The sequence below is a fragment of the Muscardinus avellanarius genome (genome assembly GCF_963383645.1).
Source record: "Muscardinus avellanarius genome assembly, chromosome: 5".
NCBI lineage: Eukaryota > Metazoa > Chordata > Mammalia > Rodentia > Gliridae > Muscardinus > Muscardinus avellanarius.
In genome coordinates this window covers 110,897,301-110,923,479 of record NC_137790.1, presented here as the reverse complement: position 1 = coordinate 110,923,479, position 26,179 = coordinate 110,897,301, and the positions used below count along the sequence as shown (strand labels likewise).

General features: G+C 32.3%; 1 protein-coding gene across 1 annotated transcript in view; it reads right to left on the bottom strand.

Moving 5' to 3' along the window:
* Positions 1-17,063: 17,063 nt before the first annotated feature.
* The window catches only part of SI (sucrase-isomaltase), a gene marked incomplete at both ends in the record, with an annotated part of 83,884 nt that continues 74,768 nt past the window's right edge, over positions 17,064-26,179 (bottom strand). Inside the window, 5 exons of the mRNA XM_080696582.1 lie at positions 17,064-17,132; positions 19,308-19,475; positions 19,640-19,689; positions 22,919-23,007; positions 25,764-25,888. Of these exons, the coding sequence (XP_080552708.1) occupies positions 17,064-17,132; positions 19,308-19,475; positions 19,640-19,689; positions 22,919-23,007; positions 25,764-25,888 (501 nt within the window). The remainder of the gene's footprint in view (positions 17,133-19,307; positions 19,476-19,639; positions 19,690-22,918; positions 23,008-25,763; positions 25,889-26,179) is intronic.

Sequence of the window (26,179 nt, the reverse complement as noted above, 5' to 3'; positions counted from 1 at the left end):
CTTTAAGCAAGGATCTATTCTCTTGTCTTGTCTCACCTAGATTCTGGTGGTTTTCTGTCAATATTTGGGATTCTTTGTCTTCTAAATGTACCATCTTGATCTCTGTATTCATGTCCATTGTGGCCTTCTTCTTCACAAATGGGCATGTCTGTCTTTGTGTCCAAATTTTTTTTTCTTTTTGATAAGGACACCAGTCACCTTGTTTAGATTTATTATCTTCAAGAAGAATGTATTTCCAAATATGATCATATTCTAGAGTCTAAACTCACTGGTAAAAGTAAGAATACAGTTAAACTCAGAACAGTAATTCTGTAATGGTGATAGATAAATCACTTAAATATTCATTTTGATGGTTAAAAGCAAAATTACTAAAATAATAATATCTGCAATAATTTGGTGGATATATTTAGTATGAATTATATAGATTGTTTTATTCAAATTCAAAACATGAAGCCGGGTGTGGTGGCGCACGCTTGTAATCCCCGTGCTTGGGAGGCTGAGACAGGAGGATCACACAGGTTCGAAGCCAGCCTCAGCTACTTAGTGAGGCTCTCAGCAACTTAGTGAGACCCTGTTTCCAAGTAAAATATAAAGTGGTCTGGAAATATAGCCCAGAGATAGAAAACCCCTGGGTTCCATTCCCAGTACCACCAAAAACAAAACAAAACAAAACAAAAAAAAACAAATTCAAAACATAATGTAAAGAAATAGAACAAAGGTATGCATCATTTTCAGAGACCACAGTTAAGTGGAAATGTTGGTCAAAGATACATAAATTCTGTTAATTAGGAGAAATAAATTTAAGATATTTTATAATATGGTGACTATAGCTAATAATAATAAATTATATTCTTGAAACATACTAACAGATTGAATGTTGTAAAAATACATGGGTATTACAATGCACATGGTTTAATTGTATTTAAGTACACTACACATTAAAAAAAGGTGTTAACAATCTGGGGCTTGTTGGAAAAAGAAGTTTGAAACTGTGAAAGTTACACATTTTTGCAGTTATTTTACTCTTTAATAAAATTGAATATATAAGATTTCTATATTTCCTAAAGATATCTTTTTAATTCATCTTGGCTAATTATGAATGTGGTATTGTTGAGTATGGTCGTTTTGTCTGCAAACAACCATTTTGGATTTGAAAATGAGGAGTTTAAGAAGAAGTTGGTGATCTCAGACTGGACTGTACCATTGTCTCTCAGTGCACCCGCCCCCCAACTCCACCATTTCATTATGGAAGTTGCATAACATATTTTAATGTATTGATTTCTGTGCCTCTGATTCATTTTCTCCTAGTAAGTTGGCTTTGTTTGCTCTCTTTGGCCTAAGAAAATCACTGTGTTTTTTTTTAATATTATACAGACTTATTACTGATTTTCAAGTTAACTTTATTTACTCCAAGTATGTAATACTGCTCTTTCTCCGAGTCCTGTCTTTATTTCATCATTATCCTCATTTTATATGACATTCAGGGAGTTATTTTATCTACACTTATGTTTTTAATCAGTAAACTGGGTAAAAGACAGGCTTTTGATCCAGGAAGATCTAATTGTGAATATTTAAATTCACCACTTTTAGTCATATGACTCAGATGCTTGATCACCTTCTACCTAAAACCCTACTTTTACACACACACACACACACACACACACACACACACACACACACACAGCAAATGTTTATTACAGAATCTATCCAGCAATTCTCTCTCAATATTCTGGAATTTTCTCCCATTCTCCCATTTCTCTGCTTCATCATCTCAATATTTTAGTTGATATTTCCATTTATCTAAGCCACAAAACAAAATCACATAGGCATCCACTGAGTCAATTCAAGGACTTCACTACCACTATTTTTATTTTTGAAGCTTTTTTGGGGGGCAATAAATCTTTTCTCTGATATTCTTTATACCACAAAAATGATCATTCGTATAAAATAAAATGTAGAGCAACTACAACAAAATGGCTTCTGAAAGTTAAAAGCATATGGATTTTATTAATCTCAGTGCTAACAGACTATATTCTTAAATACAATAATAAATTTATCATGTTTAAGAATGTTAAAATTTATTTTTATATCTCTAGAAATAACTATGCCTATATTGATTCACGAAAAAATAGTATTATAGTCATGAGCTAGCGCTGCTTTGTTGAACTAACCAAATACCTGAACCTCCCCAGTACTCTTACAAACTCAGAATAATTTCAGTAAGTCACCATGAGTAGATTTATCTTTCTGAAGCAGTTTAAAAGTTAAAATTATAATCTTCTTTAAGCTGTTCAAAGCAACTACTTGAAATTCAAACCAGAAATGAAAATATAAATGAAATAAAAATGCCACAAATTTTTAATTTATATCATGATTTTGATTATTAATGACTAGGAAGGCCTATGGCATGGTAACTTGAGAGTCTGTGGTAACATAAATTTCAGTTATGTACATACTGTATGTTTTATATGGAAAAGGAAAACATGTATTTGGGAAGGAAACACTTTCCTAGATATTTTCTAATCAAATCCTTACAAAATAAAAATTTTAAGAAACAATCCAGCGTGTAACTCTTATAATTATAATATATATTATGTAACAATATTTCTCTAAGATACTATTTGTTCTGATATGTATATAAAAATAGAAAGAAGAACATAATTGTTATTAGAAGTTTTGTACCTTGACACCAAAATTTGGGGATTCTGAAAATTGAATAATCTATGAAAATATTTTTATATCCTTCTGAATATCTAAATATTGAGGTTTCTAGAATACTGGTCATTGCTGAGTGGTATATTTTAGAGTGATTTAAAATTATTTTTCATTGTTTTATATATTATCATTTTCTTGTTTCATATATTTTATCAATAGAAGAAATTAACTTAACTAATCATAAAATATTCATCAAATTTAAATTGTTTATTTGTGAAAATATTTAGAGTATAATTAATAATTATAGATTTATTAATTATTCAAAATTCCAGCCATGTGCTCATCAACTTATACTTGTGTCTATTTCATACTTAAAGAATATAAAAATTAAGGGATTAAATAATTTTGCATACATATAAAAGTATTAAGTGGTATATTAATATTTAAACTCATGTTTACTTTGTTCTTACATTTATTATCATTTCAACATTATTTTCTAAAATTAAAATAAGAATAACTAGTCTATACTAAATTCTGTGTAATGAGTTTCAGGGACTATGCACATGATAAACATGTACTCTTATTACTATGATATATCCCAACATTTTTACTTTCTTTACTTATTTTTCAAAAATAATTTGTTTTAATACATATAAATATATAGCTAGATGGTGTTATCTTTTTTTACAAACAAAATTAATTACATATGTACCCAAAGTCATAAAGATATTTTCCCAATTATGTCTGCCAATACTCTATACTATACCGGTCTTTATAAGTTTTCCTCACAGAGCATTATGGCAGTAACATGTTCCAGAATTTTTTGCCAAATAATTTCTGCTAGAGGAGTTTATACTTGATGTAGAATGTATAGCAAAATTTGATATTTTACAGTGATAACTATATGTAAATGTATGAATGTTTGTACAGTGTAAACATTACATTTAATCTATCATAATTAAATATCTTTCCAAGACAGTGTTACAGGCTTAATGTGAGGTTAGTAGATTTTAAATTTTTTCCTAAATTATTATAGATTCAAGTTGTTTCTTACTAAAACACTAAGAAAGTTGAGTGTCATTTTAAGTTAAACCTGTAATATCAAATTTTTCTATTAGCCAGGTATGGTGGCAGATGCATGTAATCCCAGTACTTAGTAGATTGAGACAGTAGGATCATAGGTTCAAAGATAGCCTCAGCAACTTAGTAAAGCCCTCAGAAACTCAATGAGGCCCTTTTCTACAAATAAAAAAATAAAATAGTGCCAGATTATGGCTCAGAAGTAGAATACCCCTGGGTTCAATTCCAAGCATCATAAAAGGTTTCTATTATTGCTGTAACAAAATATAACAATATATTCAAAGAAGCCAAGATCACTTTAATACCACAATCAAACATTTCAATGTCAATCACTAAACCAAACAAGAGAAGGAGGGAGTGGTTTGGGAATGAGGTGAGAATTGGGTAAGGGCTAAAGCGATGTGTGGATATATGCCTGTAACATCTTGCATTCTATTAAGATGTATGACTACAATGCATCAGTGAAAATAAATAAAAAGTTGATGTCACAGAAAGTTGAGTTGGAATGGTGATTAACAGATCCTAAGGATATCAGAGGAGAAGGGCAGAGCAGGGTTAATCTGTGAGTGTTCATTCAACATATAGAAGTTCTGGTGTGCCACTAGACGAAAGGGCGATTAAAATGAAAACAGAAACGCTTCAAAAGTTTTCACAGTAAACAAATAATAAATTTTTGAGGGGATATATAAGTTCAACCTAATTTTAAAAGTATACAATGAGCCATGGGAGGCTGTATTGCAGGTTCACTCCCAGTCCAATACCTGGGAGGCTGTATTGCAGGTTCACTGTCAGTCTTAGCAAAGTAGTGAAGCCTTTTACAACTTAGTGAGACCCTGTTTCAAAATAAAAAATAAATTAGAGCTGGGGGTATAGATTAATGGTAGAAGACTCTGAGTTCAATCCATAGCACCACAAAAAAGGTATAAATTTTATACATGTACAAAACATCACATGGTAACTCATTAATGTATATCTTTTTGTGTTATATGTATCAGATCAAAACTAAACTTATAAAGTGAAAAGAGAAACTATTTGCTGCATAATAACTTGTATATATAATATATACTTATGTTTGTGTATATATAGTGATAAATGCATATCCAATTTTATTATATTATATTTTATTATATATAAAATATATATAAATTTATTATATATAAATTTTATTATATATAAATTTTATTATATATAAATTTTATTATATATAAATTTATTATATATAAATTTATTATATATAAATTTATATATAAATATATATATATACAATTTTATTATATATAAAATAAATTAGAGCTCGGGGTATAGATTACTGGTAGAAGACTCTGAGTTCAATCCATAGTACCACAAAAAGGCATAAATTGTATACATGTACAAAACATCACATGGTAACTCATTAATGTATATCTTTTTGTGTTATATGTATCAGATCAAAACTAAACTTATAAAGTGAAAAGAGAAACTATTTGCTGCATATTAACTTGTGTATATAATATATACTTGTGTCTCTGTGTGTATATATATATATAGTGATAAATGCATATCCAATTTTATTATAGCATAATGCACAGTAGCCAAACCATAGAACCTATCTAGATATCCATCAACAGATGAATAAAGAAAATGTGGTATATACTCACAATGTAATTTTACTCACCCATAAAAATATTATGTCATTGGCAGGTAAAATGATGAATCTGAAGAATAGTATGCTAAGTGAGATTATCCAGTCTAAAAAAGTCGAGTAATTTTTTTCTCATGTGTGGAAGCTAGGGGAAAAATAGCACAAAAGGAACTATACATAAATGAAAGAGAACAGTACAGTAATAAAGGGGATTGGGTCAGAATGTTAGGGAAGAAGACAATGAAGAGGATGAAGAAACCAGTTCAAATAATGCTATATCCTTATATGAAGGTATCACTACCAATCTCACTAATATATGTGGAGTGGGGTGGGTAGTGAGGTGGGATCCAGAGGGAAACACACAAAGTTCTATATGAATGTAGTCTATGTCACTTTAAAGCTCACTATAAGGTATAATTACAAGGCAGCAAAAATTATATAAAACTGTCACAAATATTACACAATTTTAAATAGAAGAAGTCTAAAATATATCTCACAAGCTAAAACCAAGGTGCTCACAGAGCTGCATTCTTTGGGAGACTCAACAAGAGGATTTTTTCTTGTTCTCTCCAGATTTCATAAGTTCCATTCATATTTTATGTCATGCACTTTTCCCTCTTCAAAGACAAAGGACCAGTTCATTGCATCACTCAGAAACAAATTCTCATGATTCACTTCTTCCTATTTTTCTACTTATAAGGACTGCTGTGATTATCCTGACACTACTCAAATTATCCAAAATAAACTCTTCACCTCAAGGTTGATTGATAAGAAACTTTAATTCTGATCTGGAATCTTAATTGTTTTGCCATGTAAACTAACATATGTTCAAGTTATGAGTGTTAGGAAATAAATACCTTCAGGTAGACATCCTTATACCTAATTACAATTGGTAATATAATGGACCAAGGCATAAGATTCAGATCATCAAACCTTAACCTAATGACTATGATTACTGAGGTCTTGCATTTGTGCAAATATACAGGCTTTCTAAAAGAAAGACATGCATTTGCTCTGGGAGTTGATATGATGGTAACTATGGTAGTGTTTGTTTCTGTGAATTTTGCTATTATAAATACATATATATTTATATCAATGAATTAATCATGCAATTATCAAGGCTTTTGTTTTATAACATTTTTCTAATGATGATATATTTTTCCTTTTAAGTAAAAGTCTATTTTTGTATTTAACGATATTTGAAGAGATAAAGACATCCCTGACTCACATTTTAAACTAATTTACACCTATTAGGATGTGTTGAACTGAAAAAGCAGGCAACTACATTTTTAAAGTGCCAAATACAAATATTTTTTGCATTTAGTCTCAAGACTGAACATTCATTCAATGCTCTACCTGTCAGCTAAATTTTACCACTTCTATGGTTAATTAAGTGAAAAAACCATCAGCACCCAGGTAAATAGTACCAATTTCTGTTTATTTTATAATATATATCATTCAAAATCAATAGAAACTGGGAAATGAAGTGCCCAGGAAAATCTATATAAAATAGTAACCACTCTATTCAAAGAAACATTTTATCTTCTCCATATCCTAATTCATACAACCACATGAAAACACATCAAACCAGAATATTTCATACAGTAGAACTTGAGATTCTTTTACTATTACTATTATTATTATTATTATTATTATTATTAATTACTATTACTATGATCTAATTCTGAGTTACACTTTCAGCCCTATTTATATTTTATTTTAAAGCAGGGTCTTGATAAGTTGGTGAGGTTGTCCTTGAACCTGTGATCCTCCTATCTCAGTCTCCCAAGTACTAGGATTCCAGGAGTATGCCACTGCACTTGGCTGGACAAGCTCTTGAGATCCTAATCTCTGCTCTTTCACTTTACTGTCTGATTTTAATAGTCAGCTTTTTTATTTGTAAAGTAGAGTTGGGATACAAACTTTAAGCATTGTCAGAATTAAATAAAAACAATCGATACATAAAAATATTACTTGACTGCTGACTCATTAATCAGTACACTTCTAAGTGTTAAGACTATATCAATGAATAAATTCATGCTCTCAAATGGCTAGCATTTCTTAATGTAAGACAAGTAATTTGTACTTATTAAGGTATGAAAATAAATTTATATCAATGTATAATTATTAGGTATAAAAATAATGGAAAAATGCTAAAGATAAACCATGGAAAGGAAACAGGAAGCATTTGAGAATTTTCTCCTTAAAAAGTAGTATTTGATAAAGGCTTGAAGAAGGTGAGAAAGCTAGATGTATTGTTACCTGGAAAACAGAAAGTGTTCAAAAGTGAAAATACAGATGCTTCAGTATAAAGACATGTTTCTAGGCACACAAAGAAGGTAAGTACAATTGAAACAGGAGTGAATGGGAGGATGGCACAGGAAGTTTGTAGAAGGTCTATATCAGGTCAGGAAGACCCTTATGCTCATGTTGTCTTTGTTTGAACCCTTAGGGTAAAGGGAAGCCACTGATGAGCATAGTGATGATATAACTGTGTTTATGCTTTTATTACTAAACATTTTTATTTCTTTAAAGATAATAGATTGAGGGCAATAATTAAGAAAACTGAGGAACTTAGAGTAGGTAGTGGTCTACTATAATTTCCTAGATAAATCATTATAATGCTTTGTAATATAAGAGCGACAAGAATGGAAGATAAAATTTCAGGTCTAGAATTAAAGGAATGTAGTGGTACATTAGATCTGGGTTATAAAGTAGAAACTATTGCAGAGTATCACACACACACATACACACACTATTGTAAGGTTCAAGGTGAATAATGGTGTACCCTTTTAAGATAACATGATAACAAAGAATGTATGATGTTTCACTCAGAATTCTCACACTGTGACCAAAAATACCTGATGATTATAACTTAGAGGAAAGAAAATGCATTTGTTTGTAGTTCTGTAGATTTCAGAGTTTTCAATTCGTATCAGGCCTTGTGAATTCTGTAGAGCTCAAAGAATGGAGGGTAGTGAGAAGCAAAGAGAGAGAAAAGTGGGAACTTGTTATCAGTTCTTTGCTTCAGAGGAGAGAGAGGAACAGGAAGCTGCAGCAGCCTGTCCTGGAAACACTGTCCGCAACTGTGCCCCTAGGGACTCCTCCCCAGGAACTAAGCCCCACTTTCCACATGGCTTCCTTATCAACCACAAAAGGCCTGGGAGACATTCTAAATCGAAACCATAACAGATGATGAGTCAGTTTCACAGGTAAAATAGTTAAGGAGGTTCATAAGTTTGGCTGTGGAAAGTTCATATGTAAGGTGATTGTGAGTTGCCCAAGAACGAGTGTAAAGGAGTTAGATTCCTAAGTGTGTGAAGCTCATAGTAATGATCTGGCTTGAGGTTTGAAATAATAAGTAACCAAACAAGCATTGTCATGGGGTATCAAGCAGCATGTGGTGAGGAACAACAAAATGTGCTGAGGAAATATTTGGAGGAAAGTTGGTAATCAGGACATTCAGAAACTATGAAGCTAGACTATAAATCTCAGAAAAGTCTTAGAAAAAGGAGAAGTAGGACCTCAGGGAATGTGGAATGCTTATATATTATTATTTTTGTTTTTACAGGTCTTTGGATGGAACCCAGGGGCATTTGGCCTCCAAGCTACACCTTGCCCTATTTTTTATTCTTTATTTTTTTGAAACAGGGCCTCACTAAGTAGCTGAGGTTGTCCTTGAACCACAATCCTCAACCATCCTGTCTCAGCCTCCCAAATGCTGGGATTACAAGCGTTCATTCGCCACCATGCCCAGCTGGAATGCTTTTATTTTTAATTTGCACATATTGAATCCTAGCCATTACATGTGGATTTCAGAGACATTCTTATTTCCATATTTTAAAGATTTGTTTAGTTATAACTTCTGTGAACTTATAAGTTCTATATCTCAACTAAATAGATCAGATAAAATTGTAAACATATGGTAAATGATATTAAATCTTAAACTTCTAATTATTTCCCAAAATAACAATCATATATTGTGATCATGAATTCCTTGCATATTACATCATGCTCATGTAATTCAAATGTGAATTTCACTTAAAGGTAGAATCATATGTTTCCAAATTTACTAGTATCATTATCAGCGAAGACACCTGATAATGATAAGTACAAAGTTTACAGTGATAATGGGCTCTAAGTGCCTTAATATATACTTTATTTTTAGTAAGTCTGTTTTATGGCAATCTTCTTTTTTTCACTTTTATTTATTGGTGCATTATAGACTCACATCAAATGTAAATCATGTTGACAATGACATACATGCATACAGCATTTGGTGTACCCCCACCTTCCCATTTTCCCCTTCCTAATGCAGAGTACTAAAATTAAAGTTGGTATATTTCCATATGTACACATAGCTGATGGTAGTGTTTTCACTAAGTAAAATGATGTAAGAAGTCGCTATTACATTATTTTTCATAGCAAATTTAAACAATTATTTTTATTTATAGTAAACAAAAAGTTATATCAAAGAACCTTAAAATAATTCCCAAGGTGATAGAAAACAAAATGAAAAACAAATTTTTCATAAGGAAGCCACATATTAAGATAGAAAGCAGAAACAAAACTAAGAAATAAAAGTAATTGTATGATCAATATATCAATAATTTCAAGTTCTACATGATATGCCAAGTTGCCAGGAAAACCCACTATATAATTACTCAGAAAATTTGAAGGATAATTGAAATAACTAAGAATATTAGAAAGACCTAAAAACTGACTAAAAGCAAAAGAAACAGAATTTTATGGAAGAATGCATTTTGACAGTTTCTCCAAATTTTAATTGGACCTGAAATGGAAAGTACTACAATTTTGTTAAAAAATTATCTAATAAAAATTTTTATGTTTTCAAAAAAAGAAGAGAGATTTTGCAGGATATAGCATTTTAAAAATACATATAAACAACTTCAAACTTTAATACCTGGTAATTAGGAAATACAACATACTGTCAGATCGATTTTGAGAAAAAAATTTTATTGGTTAGCTCATCATTTTATTCAATCTCTGAGATATAGAATTATATATGAATAAATAAATATATTATGGGCAAATAAAATAATAGCTTATTCTCCTAATGATATGCATCATATATTAATTTTGAAATATAACCACAATAAGCTGAAATGAACCCATACTAAAATAAAAGCATCTCAATTTTTTAAATCTTTCAAACTGCTCAAAATATGTCTCACTGCTTCCTTCTTGGTTGAACCAAAATAATCTCCTAGAAAAAGTATCCTTTATGTGCAATATGCAACTGCTCTCACATTTTGGACGTAATTAGAAAATATTAATTTTAGGTAGACATATTATTTCAGAAATATAATCAATGCTACTTGGTTTGTTCTTTCTTTATTCTTGCATTTCTTCTCATATAGCATGAATTTCTAAAACAAATGCAAAATAAAGTCATTTCCTGTTTTTGTAACACTGAATAGCCTATGTTTTCTAACCTGTTTCCTACTCAACAACTATTTGATATTTCTGATAAATTTTTGTCATTTGGATGACCCAATAATCAAAGGAAAAAAATCATCAAATTTTATTTCATATTATATATGGACAATATTTAGACAAAAACAGAAATATGTACATTATTTACTAGTCCAGGTATAATTTTCACATAATTGCTTTTTTCTTTTTATAATTTAATATTTTTAAATATTGTATATCTCAGAGGATTTAGATGGATAACTGGTAAATATACAGTGCATAAATAAATGCCAACCGAATTATCTAGCTAAGTATAATAAGAAAATTATTTAAAATACAAATTCTAGTGAATCTAATACACGGAAGTTGTAGAAATCAATTTCATGTTATTTGAAGAAAAGGCATATGTTCAAAAATGGCTTGGGAAGGTGATTGTATTTTGTAAAATGTGTCTCACCACCAGGGAAGTACAAAATGCAGGAAAGTTTGCCCAGTTTTTCTCCTTAATGCAAATTTCTGCGCCATATTCCCATAGGTGGAAGGATAATTTCACAATCTTTCTTGATTGGCTGATTCATCTAAAATAGAGTGCTGGGAAGGGGTTGGCATTTGTAATTCACAGGAGATGGATAGTCACTGCATGACCTTATGACGTAAGGCTGCACCTTATATAATGGTGATTTTAAAAAATACAGCTACTTTAAGCTTTTGATAGAAAGGACTTAATTATATTCTCACAGAAAGCAATAATTTTCCTTGTTAAAAATGAGACAAATTTGGAATGGAGAAGCCAAGATAAAAAATACATACACCTCACAAGTATGGTAACTAGTCAACAGAGTGCTGCCAGTTTTCCTCTTTTTCAATTTCCCTCTCCATGTGAGTGCAGCCCTCTATGGAGAGTCTGTTTATTTAATCCAGACTCCATGAATCTGAATCTGTCTGTGCCAGTTACTAATTGTAGCATTTCTTGCATCTTGGAGGCCTGCATTTCTATAAAAGAACTCCAAACATATTCCCTGTAGAGAGAAGCCATGAGAATACAAACGGAAACAACAATGCAAATAAAGGTGACATTTTATATTTTCAGCCAATCTAGCCTTCCAATAACTCCAGAGCTAATGTTCATGTGACTGACTGATACCATATGACATGCACCAATACAAGCTCACAGAAGACTGAAAGATTTAATTATGGTCTTAATCTATAAAATCTGGGAGTGATTTTTTTTTGCATAATAAAAGGTAGCCCAAACAAGTAACATTTCTTTTGAACTGAAAATGAGAAACGTAGACAGAAGATGGAATCTAGAATCAGGGGTGAGAGGAAAAATTTGCTATAGAAAAGATACTGATAGTGTGAGGAAAAAGATAGTCATAAAGAAGTTTGGGGTATTAACTGACTTAGTTGAAGCTGTCACCCCTCTAAGAGCCTGTTTTTCATCCTACACCCCCAAATTTTTTTCCTGTATGCGCCATTTCCTTTGCATCACACATGAAGCATATTTTTGTGCTCTAAGCAAGAGTGCCCCAGGGTTTGATACTCAGTACCACAAAATGTCAGTTATTTTAAAATAATACATATTTATGTGGTAGCATGTTATTTTTAATACAGGTATACATTATATAATTTTCTGTGGTACAGGGGATCCTCCATATGGGGTAGTCAATATGTGCTTAATAGCCCAATTACACCAGAGCAGTTATGGGGGCCCACAGGCCAAGTGTGATGCAATTCTAAGGATTTATGGATAAATAAGCATTATCACCATTGGTAAGCAAGTAAATGAGAGTCACATTACCTGTAGAAAGGTGAGTAAACAGGCTCAAAGGATTCAACCTATGGGCAGAAGAAAACCAAGAATTGGGTTTTTCCGAAGTATCAAGTGGGCTACATGGAAATGTCAATGCAGGGATAACATAGATACCTTTTAGTCCTTCGGTAATAGGTGATTACCTTACCAACTGGGTTTAGGCAGTCCCACTTTCAATTGCCAAGGCCAACAATATTATAAAAGTGTTATTAGAATCCATAATTACTTGCATTGTGTTAATTGAAAACATAGATTCAGATAATGAAACCCATTTTACTGAAACTATTTTTAAGAGGCTAGTAAAGGTTTTAGAAATTAAGTGGGAATATCACACACCCTGGCACCTACTTAGCCTCTGGTAAAGTAGAAAGAATGAATCAGATCCTAAAAAATAACAAGCTAAGTTGGTTATAAAAAAAAAAAACAGGCTCCCAAGGACAAAATGTCCGCCAATTGTCTTTCTTAGGATTAGAAATTTCTCCTGTTAGGATATCAGTCTTTCACATATGAAATTCCTTATAGGCTGCCTTACTTGGGTCCAAGTTTAGACATACCAACCAAGGAGACCAAAGATCAATTTATCATATATTATCTGTTGGGTGTTTCCTCTTTCTTGCCTTCTCTTATGGTACAGGTTTGCAAGCCCAAACTCCTCATTTAAGTTTCTGGCACACCCTCATAACCTTCAGCCAGCCTAGGAAGACTCATACCCGGTGGTACTACTTACCTGTAATAGTTTTTTGCACTATGGAAAGGAGTTGGACTCATTGCATTTAGGTTTATGGAGCCCACCTGCTATTAATAAAGAACAATGGACCATTTCAACACCCAGACCTTTTTGAGTTAAGTGTATAAAGACTAAATTAATTTTGTTTTTGGTTCTGTTAAGCGTCTACATATGGGGTAGTTCTTATTTAGCCTAATTAACTATTAATGTAACCATAGGAAGAAAAAACTTAACTATAAAGATTACTGCATGTTAAGTCCTATATCGTTACCCAGAATCAGTCTGGGTAATAAAGAAAATTAACCAAAAGTAATTTTCTTATTCTAGTTGAGGCAAGGTCCAGTGTACCACCCCATATGGAGGGTAGACATCCCTGTCATGTAGAGTTATTTCAATTCTGAGGGGGTTAAAAAAATAACCATGACTGGAGGGGTCATCATTGACATCTGTGGTAACTTACAATATAATCTACTCTTGTTAACTCATAAGCCAGGAAAGTCAGCCCTTTCCATTAATTGCTGATCTGAACTCTGGGCAGATACATCAGGAAATAATACTGCAGAGAGGTTTGTTGTTAGAATAGTTAATAATTCAAACTTAGTTGCTAATGCTAACCCCTCAATCCCAAGTTTGAACTCTACACAAACCACTCTATTAAAAATAAAGGATTTATACCAGATGATAGCAGTTAAGACAAACTATGAGGAAACATATGCATGGTCAAAATAGATTAAAAATTCTGCCAGTACCTTTAACAAAAGTTATTACTACATTTGTGTAGCAAGCAGGCTGGAAGCTCAAGTGGTGCATTTCTACTTGGATGACCCTCAGACCCAATGGGAATGAGATTTACTGATAGACCTCTTTCAGGATAATCTAGCATGGGGCAACAAGTCCTGTAATACCCTATCTTTTCTGTTCCCAGTGATTCAGGGTCCAAAATAAGAGCATCTTTAAATTTGTCAACCCTCCAGTCCCAATACTATCTATACCTCATGCCTCTTAAAGTAAAATAGGCAGTCCATTTGGGGGCAATGTTACTGGCTACAGTGAATACTGGTTCTTTGAAGACCTATATTATCTCTCAACACTAGTGGTTCCTTGAGCGTTTGCTCTGGTAGTACTATGGAGGATTGTTACTTGAGAACTTACTCTCTAACTGGAGTAAAACTTGTACTCTAGTACAATTAACTCTTCCTTTCACCCTGGCATTTCAAACCCTAAGTAAGACCCTAAGACCCAATATAAGATGAGAAGGAATATCCTTTATACCTCTAATGGGTCATTCGATCCTCACATATATGTTGACTAGACTGAGGTTCGAAGAGGTGGTCCCAAAGAAAGAATATAAGGCTAAATCAAGATAGTTGCATGGTTTGTATCAATATTATTTTGGTGGTACACTATATATATATACATATTTTTATATGAACAGCCATTTTGCCTTATTTCTGCTTCAGTAAGCACCTCAAATGGTACTTGGTTCTTTACCTGGAAGGGTAACCTAAACTCATTCGTGAAGGGTCTGTGCTATGCAAGCACAAGTTATCTGACACTATCTCTTAAAATGAATAGTTAGAATCCTTCACATATTAAATAATAAAAATACTATATTAACTTGGGCTTTATGGCACATGCTTGTAATACCAGCATTCGGGAGGCTGAGGCAGGAAGATCATGGTTCATGAACAGCCTCAGCTACTTAGTGAGGCACTCTGCAACTTAGTGAGACCCTGTTTCAAAATAAAAATAATAATAAAAAATGGGGCAGGGGTTGTAGCTTGTAGGTCAAATGCCCCTGGGTTTCATCCCCAAACCTCCAACAACAACAAAATACTATATTAATACATTGTACCATCTACTCCTGTATTTGAAACTAATGTGATTTAAGTAATAATTATGGGGAATAAAATTTTCTGACACAAAATGGCTTAGGCCTCATAAAGAGTATTTTTCCCAGAGGTCTTAAAAAGACAGACATTTAAGTTTCTCTACTTCTTCCCTAAAACAAAATTGACAGCTGTATCTAAACAAACCTGTAGTCAAACACAATTGAGTTTATTGATTATGAGGAAAAATGAAACAATTCCCTGGAAACCATGGAGTGTCTCAGTGAAGAGTCTTCTAAGAACCAGCATTGCGCCATGCGAATTATAAAAAGCTGTAAGAAAGTATGATTTGCTCTAAACCGTATGGCTTCATAATTCAGGACAATCTTATGATTGGTTATATAAAATTGTTTAAGGAGATAGAGAAATGAAAGGCTATAGTTAACAGTGGGTAGAGGGAGTCAGACACTCATTTGCCAAAAGAGAAGATTATTAATATTGTGACTTCTTTTCTGTACTCAAACATTGATTAGGGCATAGTGTTGTTTTTGTTTCAATCCATTGTGGTTACAGAATGACCTTGTCTGATGTTGCTCTTCTGTGACAATTCTTCATGTTCAACAGGGAAATACCAGGATTTAGTTTCAGAGCTTAGCCAACTGCAAGTTGACAAGAGTCATTTTTTTTCTCTTCTCAACAACAAATGAATTTGTTTCTTATTTTGTATGCTTTTATGAGAGCTTCTTAAGAATGGAACTTTTAATTACTTGATAAATAAACATGAAGTAACCTGAGTAGTAAAAAAAAACCAATAAAAGCTATTGTATGCTATGATTTAGTCTTCCAACATGAATGCATGAGCTAGGATGATTTATTCAACTAAGAATAAACAATATAATTATTTTCTCCTATATATTAAGAGAAAGTAGAAAAAAAGTGAATTCCTAATACAAGCTGATGTCGTGTCCCACCCAAATTCTTCTGTTGAAACCCCAATCGTGAACATGATAGGTATTTGGAGATAGGGTCTTTGGGAGATAAATAGAATGTGAAGAGTCTTTGGAAGGTAATTCAAACATGAAGATGGAAGTCTTTTGTCAGGATTAGTACATTTAGAGGAGCTTTTGAAAATCTCTCCCTCTCTCTCTGTCTCTGTGTCTCTGTCTCTGTGTCTCTCTCTCTCTCTGTCTCTCTCTCTCTCTGTCTCTCTCTCTCATTATTCTGTCAAGTGTGTTTGCAAGAAATAATGCTGTCTACAAACCAGGATAGTGCTTACACTAGTCACAGAATTTTCACGTGTATTGATATTCTTGATTTTGTACTTCCTAGCCACAAGAACTGTAAAAATAATGTTTCATGTTTGATCCACTAGACTATGGTTATTTATTACATCTCAGTCTGAATAAGAAAATTTTCTTTAGTAAAATAAAGAAAAAATACACATTTTAATGTACTCATATTTATTTTGTTTCCTAATTAAATATATAGTACAAAACAATTAAATCTTGTGACAACTTGTTATATAACTTAAATTTATGAAATATTAAAGACAATGTTCTGTGCAATTTTCAATAACATATTTTACTTAATTTAATATCATGTGTATTAATTATATACATATTAGTACAGATTTAGTGTCAAGCTTATATATATAACTGTTATTTAACAAAGTTAAATAGGACTATTCAAATCTTATTAAATATGTTTAAAATAATTGAATATAGGCTTACTATCATAAAATTAGTATAACCATTGATATACATGATGCAATGATCTTTATATAATGTTATGAAATTTATATTTTATAGAATACAAGAAGTCAATGAAGAGAGAGACTTGTAAGTGCTGTGAAACTTAAATCCTGCTTAATTTCTCCTTGAATGCTTGAATTGATGGTGAACTTCATGACCAGCTGATTTCAAATGGTTCATCAAGAGTAACATTATGATTTCTCAGGTCAATAGTTAATATCTAAAAAAATAAAATTGCAATTAATTTTTAATAGTTACCACATTTTTGTTATTATTTTAACAGAATTTTTTAAACAAAGATAGTTATTATTTTAACAAAGATAGTTTTCATTTAACATGTTCTCTATGTAAATAGTTTATACCTTCTTTCTCATTTTTGTTAATGTAAATTAACAAATTTGTTAATGTAAATTTGTTAATGTAAATTAACAAAATTAAATGTTAATGTAAATTTGTTAATGTAAATTTTTCCAGTTTGCAACCCTTTCAGTAATAATATCACTTAACTTATCCATTCTACAAATAATGAAAATGAATTTAAAAGAGTCAGAATGGCAGTTAAAAGATTTGACTATTAGCCTATTATTTTAGTATCTCTTTCTTCACTTTTTTCACATGACTCCTAAAAATGGAGATATTTATAATTGCAAACTATCTTTTTTCTTCTACTTGAATAATGAGTAGTTCAACAAACCGTATTTTTAATTTTAATTAACAATTGACATTCTACTTTTGGGACATTAATTTCTTATTTAAAGGACTTAGTGTTTTGGTCTACCGAAGATCACAGGACTGAATCAATGATTCTCTTACTTTTAAAATTTATAAACTAGTGAATTATTTATTTATTTATTTATTTTGGTGGTACTGGGGTTCCTGGAAACCCTTCTACCTCCGAACTGCACTCTCAGACCTATTTTATACGTTTTTTTTTTATTTGGAAACAGGGTCTCTTAAGCCAGCGAGGCTGGCTTCGAACCTGCGTGATCCTCCTATCTCTGCCTCCCAAGCGCGGGGATTACAAGCATATGCGCCACCATGCCTGTTATAAACTAATAAATTTTTAAAAAGAAAAAATGGGTATGAACAACTACTAAGTTGTTAATTTTATTTTACCAAAGAAAGATATGAAATTTACTAAACTATACTTTCCTAACCATGACATAATTTTTTTTTTTTTCTTTTGCTGTACTGGGGATGGAACCCAGGAGTATTCAACCTCCAAGCTACACCTCCAGGCCTATTTTTTATTCTTTCTTTTGAATCAGAGTCTTAACTGAGTTGAGGAGGTCCTCACTAAGCAGCTGAGGCTGGCCACAAATCTCGATCCTCCTGTCTCTGCCTTCCAAATCCTGGGATTATAAACCTGCACCACCACGCCCAGCTGACATAATTTAAATAAATAAAAATATCTGAATACCAAAGTAATAAGACAGACATAATCCCATATTGGAGAGGAAATGTAACTTGCCTATAAAATAATGCTAAATGTAGGAAATGTTAAATTTCAAGTAAAAGAAATCAATCATCTTCCAGTACTGTTTGTCTCTAACAGCTATAAAATCTATAAATATCTAAGACAGCCCAAAATACAATCTTTATTTTTATGTCGAAGTCAAACGGCATTCTCTTTGTATGATAAGTTCATGTAAGATGTGATTAATAGCTAACTTTTTAAACAAGTTGAAATGCAAACAGTAGTGTGCTCACAGTTTTATCATGGTCAGAGTAGCCTTAACCTTGGGTGACACACATATCATCTGCGGGTTTTTAGAGTACATATTGTTGAAAATCCATCTTTACAAGATGTAGATGCACAGAAATTAAAATTGGAAGGAGCTTAAGAGATTGTTTACTTGCATTTTTATTTGATTGGAAAGAAAAAGAACGCTTAAATTATTTCTTCAAAATAAAAGCTAATTACTGGCAGCGTTATTACATAAAAAATTAGAATATTTACTCCTTGTTTAGTGTCTGTATCATCTGTCCTACACCTATATCCATGGATGCTAGTAGGTAGTTCTATTACTTTGAAAGGATTTTCAAATATATTTTATTTAAAACATATGCAATGATCAAATAATCACATTTTACTTCTGAAATTTTTTTTTGAGAAACTACAATATAGAGATATAAACAGTTTGAATACTTAATGTAAAATAATATTTGTATTATGACAGAAAAATTATTTATTCAGTGCCATTAGACTGATTTATGTGCCAGATTATTAAGGATAGCAATACAGAAATTACTATGGAAGTTTAGTTAAAATTAATATATGATGAAGGCCATAGTTGACTCATAATTATGTTTCTCTAGGCCTATGAAATATAAATACAAAAGTACATGTAGGTATTTTAAAAAGCTACATAGTAAAAATTTTTATTTCACCTACCTGATTTGCTTTGTTAAAATCAGATGCTGGTAATGCTATGTTTTCAATATATCTCAAATTAACCGTAGTAACTGCATTATTGCCTTGCCCCCATACATAAATATATCCAAGCCTCATTTCATTCTTATTTATGTAACCACTATTCAAGATGGTGCTTGTCAACGTGTTCTATAAAGGAAAAGAAAAATAAATAATTAAAAGCATTTTAAAATGCAATATATTATTTTAAGTATGGGGAAATATTTATTTATATTTTTTAAATAAGCATTTAACATAATAAACATGGAATAAAATTTCACACAGCACAGTTGGATGTAAATGATTTTAAATACCTGGTTTAAATTAAATCGAATGGAGAAATATAGGTTTCTTTCATAGGTGTCTGTGGAAAGAAAAAAAGCCAGATGGTTTTATTTTAAATAAAAACAATAGCATAGCAATTGCTAATATTTTTACTTTTCTTTCTGAGCGAAGTGCTTATTAAAATCTATTGTTGCATTTATAATTAAAATAAAAGAAAAAATAACGCAGGTAGCCGGGCGTGATGACACACGCTTGTAATCCCCGCACTTGGGAGGCTGAGACAGGAGGATCACGCAGGTTCAAAGCCAGCCTCAGCTACTTAGTGAGACCCTGTTTCCAAATAAAATGTAAAATAGGTCTGGGAGTATAGCCCAGAGGTAGAAAGTCTTTGGGTTCCACCCATAATACCACCAAACACAAAAAACAAAACAAAACACAGTTTTATATCCATCACTATAAAGTTTCTCCTTGCCATAATAATCTTAACAATTAACATTTATACACTTAGATATTTGCTAATTGTTTAATTCAAAGTACTTTATCACTAGTACTCTAGGAGATATACCTTATTATTCTTCCCTTTTTATAAAACAGGAAAGTTAGTCCTAAAACAGTTTAATAAATTGTCAAAAGTTAAACAACTAATTACTGTCAATGTCTAGCATAAAGCCCAATTTTCCTTGACCTCTATAATTGTGCTCATGCAAAAAAAAGACAAAACAAATAGCCATGCAGCGATGGAAAGTTGAGTCAACTACAAAATTGAAACAATTATTGGGATAAGATGAAAAAGCAATATAATTTAATTTCTCTCTTTACTTATACATGTCAGCATAATGCTCACTAAATCACTGAAAAATTATTTTGCGACTAGGTTTTGCCTGTACTAAAATTTCTATTCTGAAAAGCCTAGTGCAGTACTGCGGCCTGTAATCTCAGTACTTAGAAGGCTGAGATAGGCAGATTATTGGTTTGCATCCAGTCTCAGCAACTTAGAGACCCTGCTTCAAAATAAAACAATAAAATCAGTCTGGTGGTATAACTCAGAAGTAGAATGTCCCTGGGTTTAATCCCCAGTAACACACACACAATTGCTCAATTATTAGGTTTAAAGATCTAAAATAAGGATGCAAATTATGCATGCATCAACTTAACACACGTAGGAAATTGTAGGCAAACAAAGTATATACTTCTAGGACACATGAAAAATAAATGTTGTAAACTTCTATAACCTCAGTTAACATATTAATGAAGGTCAGGGCTCTGATGAGAAATACTTTATCCAATAATGGTTGATTTCTTCACCTTTTAAATCACAAAATATTAAGATTTTCTTTTTTTGCAGGTCTGGGGATGGAATGCAGGGGCATTCAACCTCCGAGCTACACCCACTGCCCTACTTTTTATTTTTTATTTTGAAACAGGGTATCACCAAGTTATAGAGTGCCACATTAAGTAGCTGAGGCTGTCTGCGAACCATGATCCTCCTGTTTCATTCTCCCTACTGCTGGGATTACAAGCGTGCACCACCACAAAGAATATAGTTCTTCTACCAAACATGTGTTTGCTCACTAGCCTATGATTACTACACCAAATTTCTAATATATTTTTTATTATAGAGTATATTTCCTTTGGTTGCAGAATGTTAATTTGATTGAAAAATATACACATGACCTCACCATAATAAAAATCTATCATCTGTTGACAATTAATTTAAATTGTATAAAACTACCCCTTGGGAACTACAACTCCACAGAGGTGTTAGTTCTTATGACTATGGTTTGTGTCCAGAATAATGCTTAGAATTGCATCTGTTAGAGCTGGCACTTATAATGGCAGTTATTTTTATATACAACATAAATACCTCTGGGGGAATTTTACTTAGGGGCATATTCCTGATTTCTTTCCCAATGTAGTGGAACTTAGATGGGCCCCAGAATATGCATATTTATAAACTACCTCTGGTGTTTCTTATGCCAAAATACACCAGAGCATACACAGTTTAACTACCTGGTCTGGTCATGAGGAATAGTCAAGTGTAATATATATGCTACACATACACACACATATGTACATACATACACACACATATATAAGTATGTATATATATGTATATATGTGTGTGTGTGTGTGTGTGTGTGTATATATATATATATATATATATATATATATATATACATAATGTTTAAAGGTATCTTCTCTTGTTAAAAATTGTTGTCTTTAAGAGCCAGGAGTGATGGCGCATGCTTGTAATCCCAGCATTTGGGAGGCTGAAACCGGAGGATCACAGTTCGTGGTCAGCCTCAGCTACTTAGTTAGGCCCTCTGTAACTCAGTGAGACCCAGTTTCAAAATAAAGAATAAAAATAGGGCAAGGGGTGTAGCTCAGAGGTTGAATGCCTCTGGGTTTCATCCCCAGACCTGCAAAAAAAAAAATTGTCTTTAAAAAAATCAAGTAGCGCCGGGCGTGGTGGCGCACGCTTGTAATCCCCGCGCTTGGGAGGCAGAGACAGGAGGATCGCGCAGGTTCGAAGCCAGCCGCGCGCGCTGGCTTAGGAGACCCTGTTTCCAAATAAAATGTAAAAATAGATCTGGGAGTGTAGCCCGGAGGTAGAAGGGCTTCCAGGAACCCCAGTACCACCAAACAAACAAACAAACAAACAAACAAACAAACAAAAAACAAGTAGCCAAGGAAGAAAAAAAAGACAAAAATTACAGAGACCAATTTTTTTTTTTTTTTTTTTTTTTTTTTTTTTTTTTTTTGGTGGTGGTACTGGGGTTCCTGGAAATCCTTCTACCTCCGGGTAATACTCCCAGACCTATTTTTTTTTTATATTTTTATTTGGAAACAGGGTCTCTTAAGCCAATAAGCCTGGCTTCGAACCAGCGCAATCCTCCTGGACACCAAAATTTTTTAAGGATGATTTCTGGATTGTCTCCTTTCTTTCAAGGTATGCTCCATGCACCAATTTGTGCATATCAAATGTGGCTCATTAGCTGGTAAACCTCACACACACACTGAATGTCTATTGTGTGAATAGCACCATGCTGTTATACTGCGCTAGCTTTTGCAAGCACACGTCTCTTAGGTATTCAAATGTTTAATATGGGGATTAAATATATTTAATATATGAAGGTTCTTTCAATGTTTGTGATGCTGTTTAAATTGATTTGATTAATTATTAAACTCATTAGCTTTGAACAATACTGAGAGCTTTGTGTTTGTCTTCCAAATTACAATAATAGGTAACATAAAGGTCAAAGAATAGGTATGCGATCTATTACATTTATCTACTACATGGAACTCACCTATAGTATCTCCATCATCCCAAAACAGAGATCCTTCTGCCATCTGATTATCGTCTGCAGCAACAATGAGCTTCATGTAATTATTTCGACTATGAAAAGAAATATATAATTTTAAATGCTTGGGGAATAGCATATTTTACATGAGACAGCATCCATATAAATACCAAAAAGAAGACAAATAAAAATGGCAGTTAAGGGCAATGCAAACTGATTTAGAGAAAAAAATTAAAGAACTTTCCTTTATTAAAATTACTTAAGAAAAACTGATAACCCATAAAGTCCATCATATTTAATATGCATTATGCTATATGTCTTTTGATGTTAATAGGTTGCCTACTATAAATAACCAGAAGTGGCTTCATTATAGTAATCAAAACCATATTGTTTATTTGTATATTTATCCTTCTCCCTGGAAATCCTGTCATTGATTATTAAGCAATTGCTACATATATAGCATTTGCTAATCTCCTAAGACCCAACTCTTATTTGCATTTCCATATATGAATCACTAAGTTGCTATTGTAAATTATTAATAATGTATAGAATAGCAAGCAGGTTCTAAGTCCTATTTTAATATGGACAATATCTCCAATCTCATACCTACATACACCTATTTGCAAACCAAATACCTACCCTATGCTCAATCAATAACTACTTGTGGGAAGCACCTTGACTTGACAGCTTTATTTTGATAAGACAGGATTTTTCACGCAAATTATTTTTAGCTATCTTCTTTTTCAAATGACAAATGTTAAAATATCCAGAATCTTAAAGTTCAAGTCTACTCAGTAACAATATTTTTCAATAAAACATCCTAAAATGTCTCAGCGTAAATGTATATATGTATTAACAGTCACTGGGGTAAAAGACAACTATATCTTAGAAACAATAAAAAATTGGGTGTACCCACAATTTCCTAACATCTGCTAATATTTGAGATAAAAGTTTCACAAATTGTATGTTACCCAGCATGTATTTCTAAGCCCCATACCACACATACTATACTCCTTTCTCCCTCCATACCCAGAGACATAAAAAGTAACAGAGGCAGAAAGGCACAAATTAGAAATGGTCTCTGTGGAGCCTTAATTTATCAGAAATAATCATCTTTTCTTTTAAAAATTATGTAAGAATAGAGTATTGTAGCAATAATTCTAGGCAGTAGAAATACAAATACTGATACTACTATAAACGGTGAACTTCTACATCAGTGACATGAGACAGAATGGCCCATGGTCTCTGGTAAAATAGACATGCTGGTGAATTATAGGGAAAAATTACCAGGGAGGGGTTCTCCAGAAAGAAAGACAGTGTCTAGCCAAATTATCAGGGGTTAATGGTGATAAAAAAATGCGTTGTCCTTTACTTCATTTGGAATAAGACCACTAAAAGACAGGTCCGATCTCTCTGTGGACAGCAGTGGACTTAGCAGTTTGAAGGCACAATGATATTGTCAATGGGTATCTACATGTTCATACATTTTAACGAGTCAGGAAATATACCAAAGGACAGAAAGAGGGAGGCAGAGATACAAAAGCAGAAAAGAATTGGAAAAGAAAGAGAAGTCTTCTGGACAGTATTGACCTAAAGTTCATAAATTTATAACATGAAATCTTGTATCTCATCCCTTATAAAAAAGAGATGAGATATAGAGCCAAGAAAATATATGGAGGAATCTTAAATGCCTATTACTATGTGGAAAAAAAGCCAATATGAAAATACTACATCCTGTGTGATTCTAACAAAATGTTATCATGGAGATAGTTAAAAGATTCCTGGTGGCTACAGGGTATAGAAGGATAAACGGGTGGGAGAGAAAGGTTATATAAGATAGTGAAACCACTCTATATGAAACTATAATGGCTTATACTGGTCATGATATATTTGTCCAAAACCATTTAATGTAAAACCAAGCATCTATTATATCCTACTGACTTTGAGTTATAATGATGTGCCAGAAAGATGCATTAATTCTAACACAACTACTGTTCTGTTGTGGGATGTGAACAATGGCTATAATGATGGAGGTTACATGGGGATTCTTTAGATGTTTCTCCTATTTTTGCTCTGTAAACTTAAAACTGCTCATAAAAAGTCATCAAAATTATTGCTTTCGAGAAGTAAATATATTTTTCATATGTCAAAGATGAAAACACATGGGCATTTAGCTAAGGTAGTCATTTAAAAACAAGATACACATTTATCAGTACTGCTGTATATTATATAGAGATGCTATAGAATTTTAGCTTGCATTTTAGTTTGCGAAGTTTTCTCATTTAAGAACATGAAATATCAATGGGAGACAATTTTCCATGTGTTTCTTGAGTTTTTGAATATCTCACATGCAGGTGCATTAACAGTTTGCTTTCTTAATTATCTTTTTAAGAAATTTTTAAAAAGTAAACAACATTGGAAGACAATGTAAGATTCTTTTTAGAAAATTATTATTATTATTATTGTTTAGTGTTCAGTATAATAAGATAATATCTCGCTTCCAATAGAGAGCAAATAGTTTTGCTTTCATCCAGTTATAAAATGCTCAAATCCCCTGAACTTGGGGGTCCTCACCATGGATAAAATCCTGCTGCATGTGCTGTGTTTAGGCCTCTTTTATGTAATGCCAGTGGAATTTGGGAAATGAGGAAAACTGAAGTTAATATACGTTTTCTGTTTCTTGCTATGCTTTGAAAAATAAACTTCTCTGTCTCTGATTTGGCATCCGTGATGCTATGGCAGTTTAACTTGCTTGTTTGCAAGTCAGGTCAAAATCTCATAACCTTCCAAATTACAGGCATTTCCAGCAGGATATATTACAACATTTAGTTAAGCCCTGAAAACAGCCTACCTGTAAAATGTGTTTTGAGCAGGCTCTTGACATGGTAGAATGTAACCACCTCGGACATGTAGATTTATTTCATATAAAGGTGCTGCAAATGTAGTCATCTGTCCTCTGAGACCTATATCTTGGCCCTGGCAATGAAAAAGATAAAAAGAAGAAAAAGAGAAACAAGAAATTGAATTATTGGCAATATTGGAACTTGAGAGGGCATTTTATAAAAGCAAATGAATATACTTTTCAATTAAAAATAGCAAAACACAAGCATTTATTCAACAAATCATGCTGTTTAAAACATATCATTAGATCCTAGTTAAAGAAGGATCCTTTAAACTAACTTTGAAAGCAATGTTGGCTATTTGTTGTTATGGAGCTCATGTACAGAATATGTGTGGAATTTGAAAGATTAGAAATCTATTCATAAA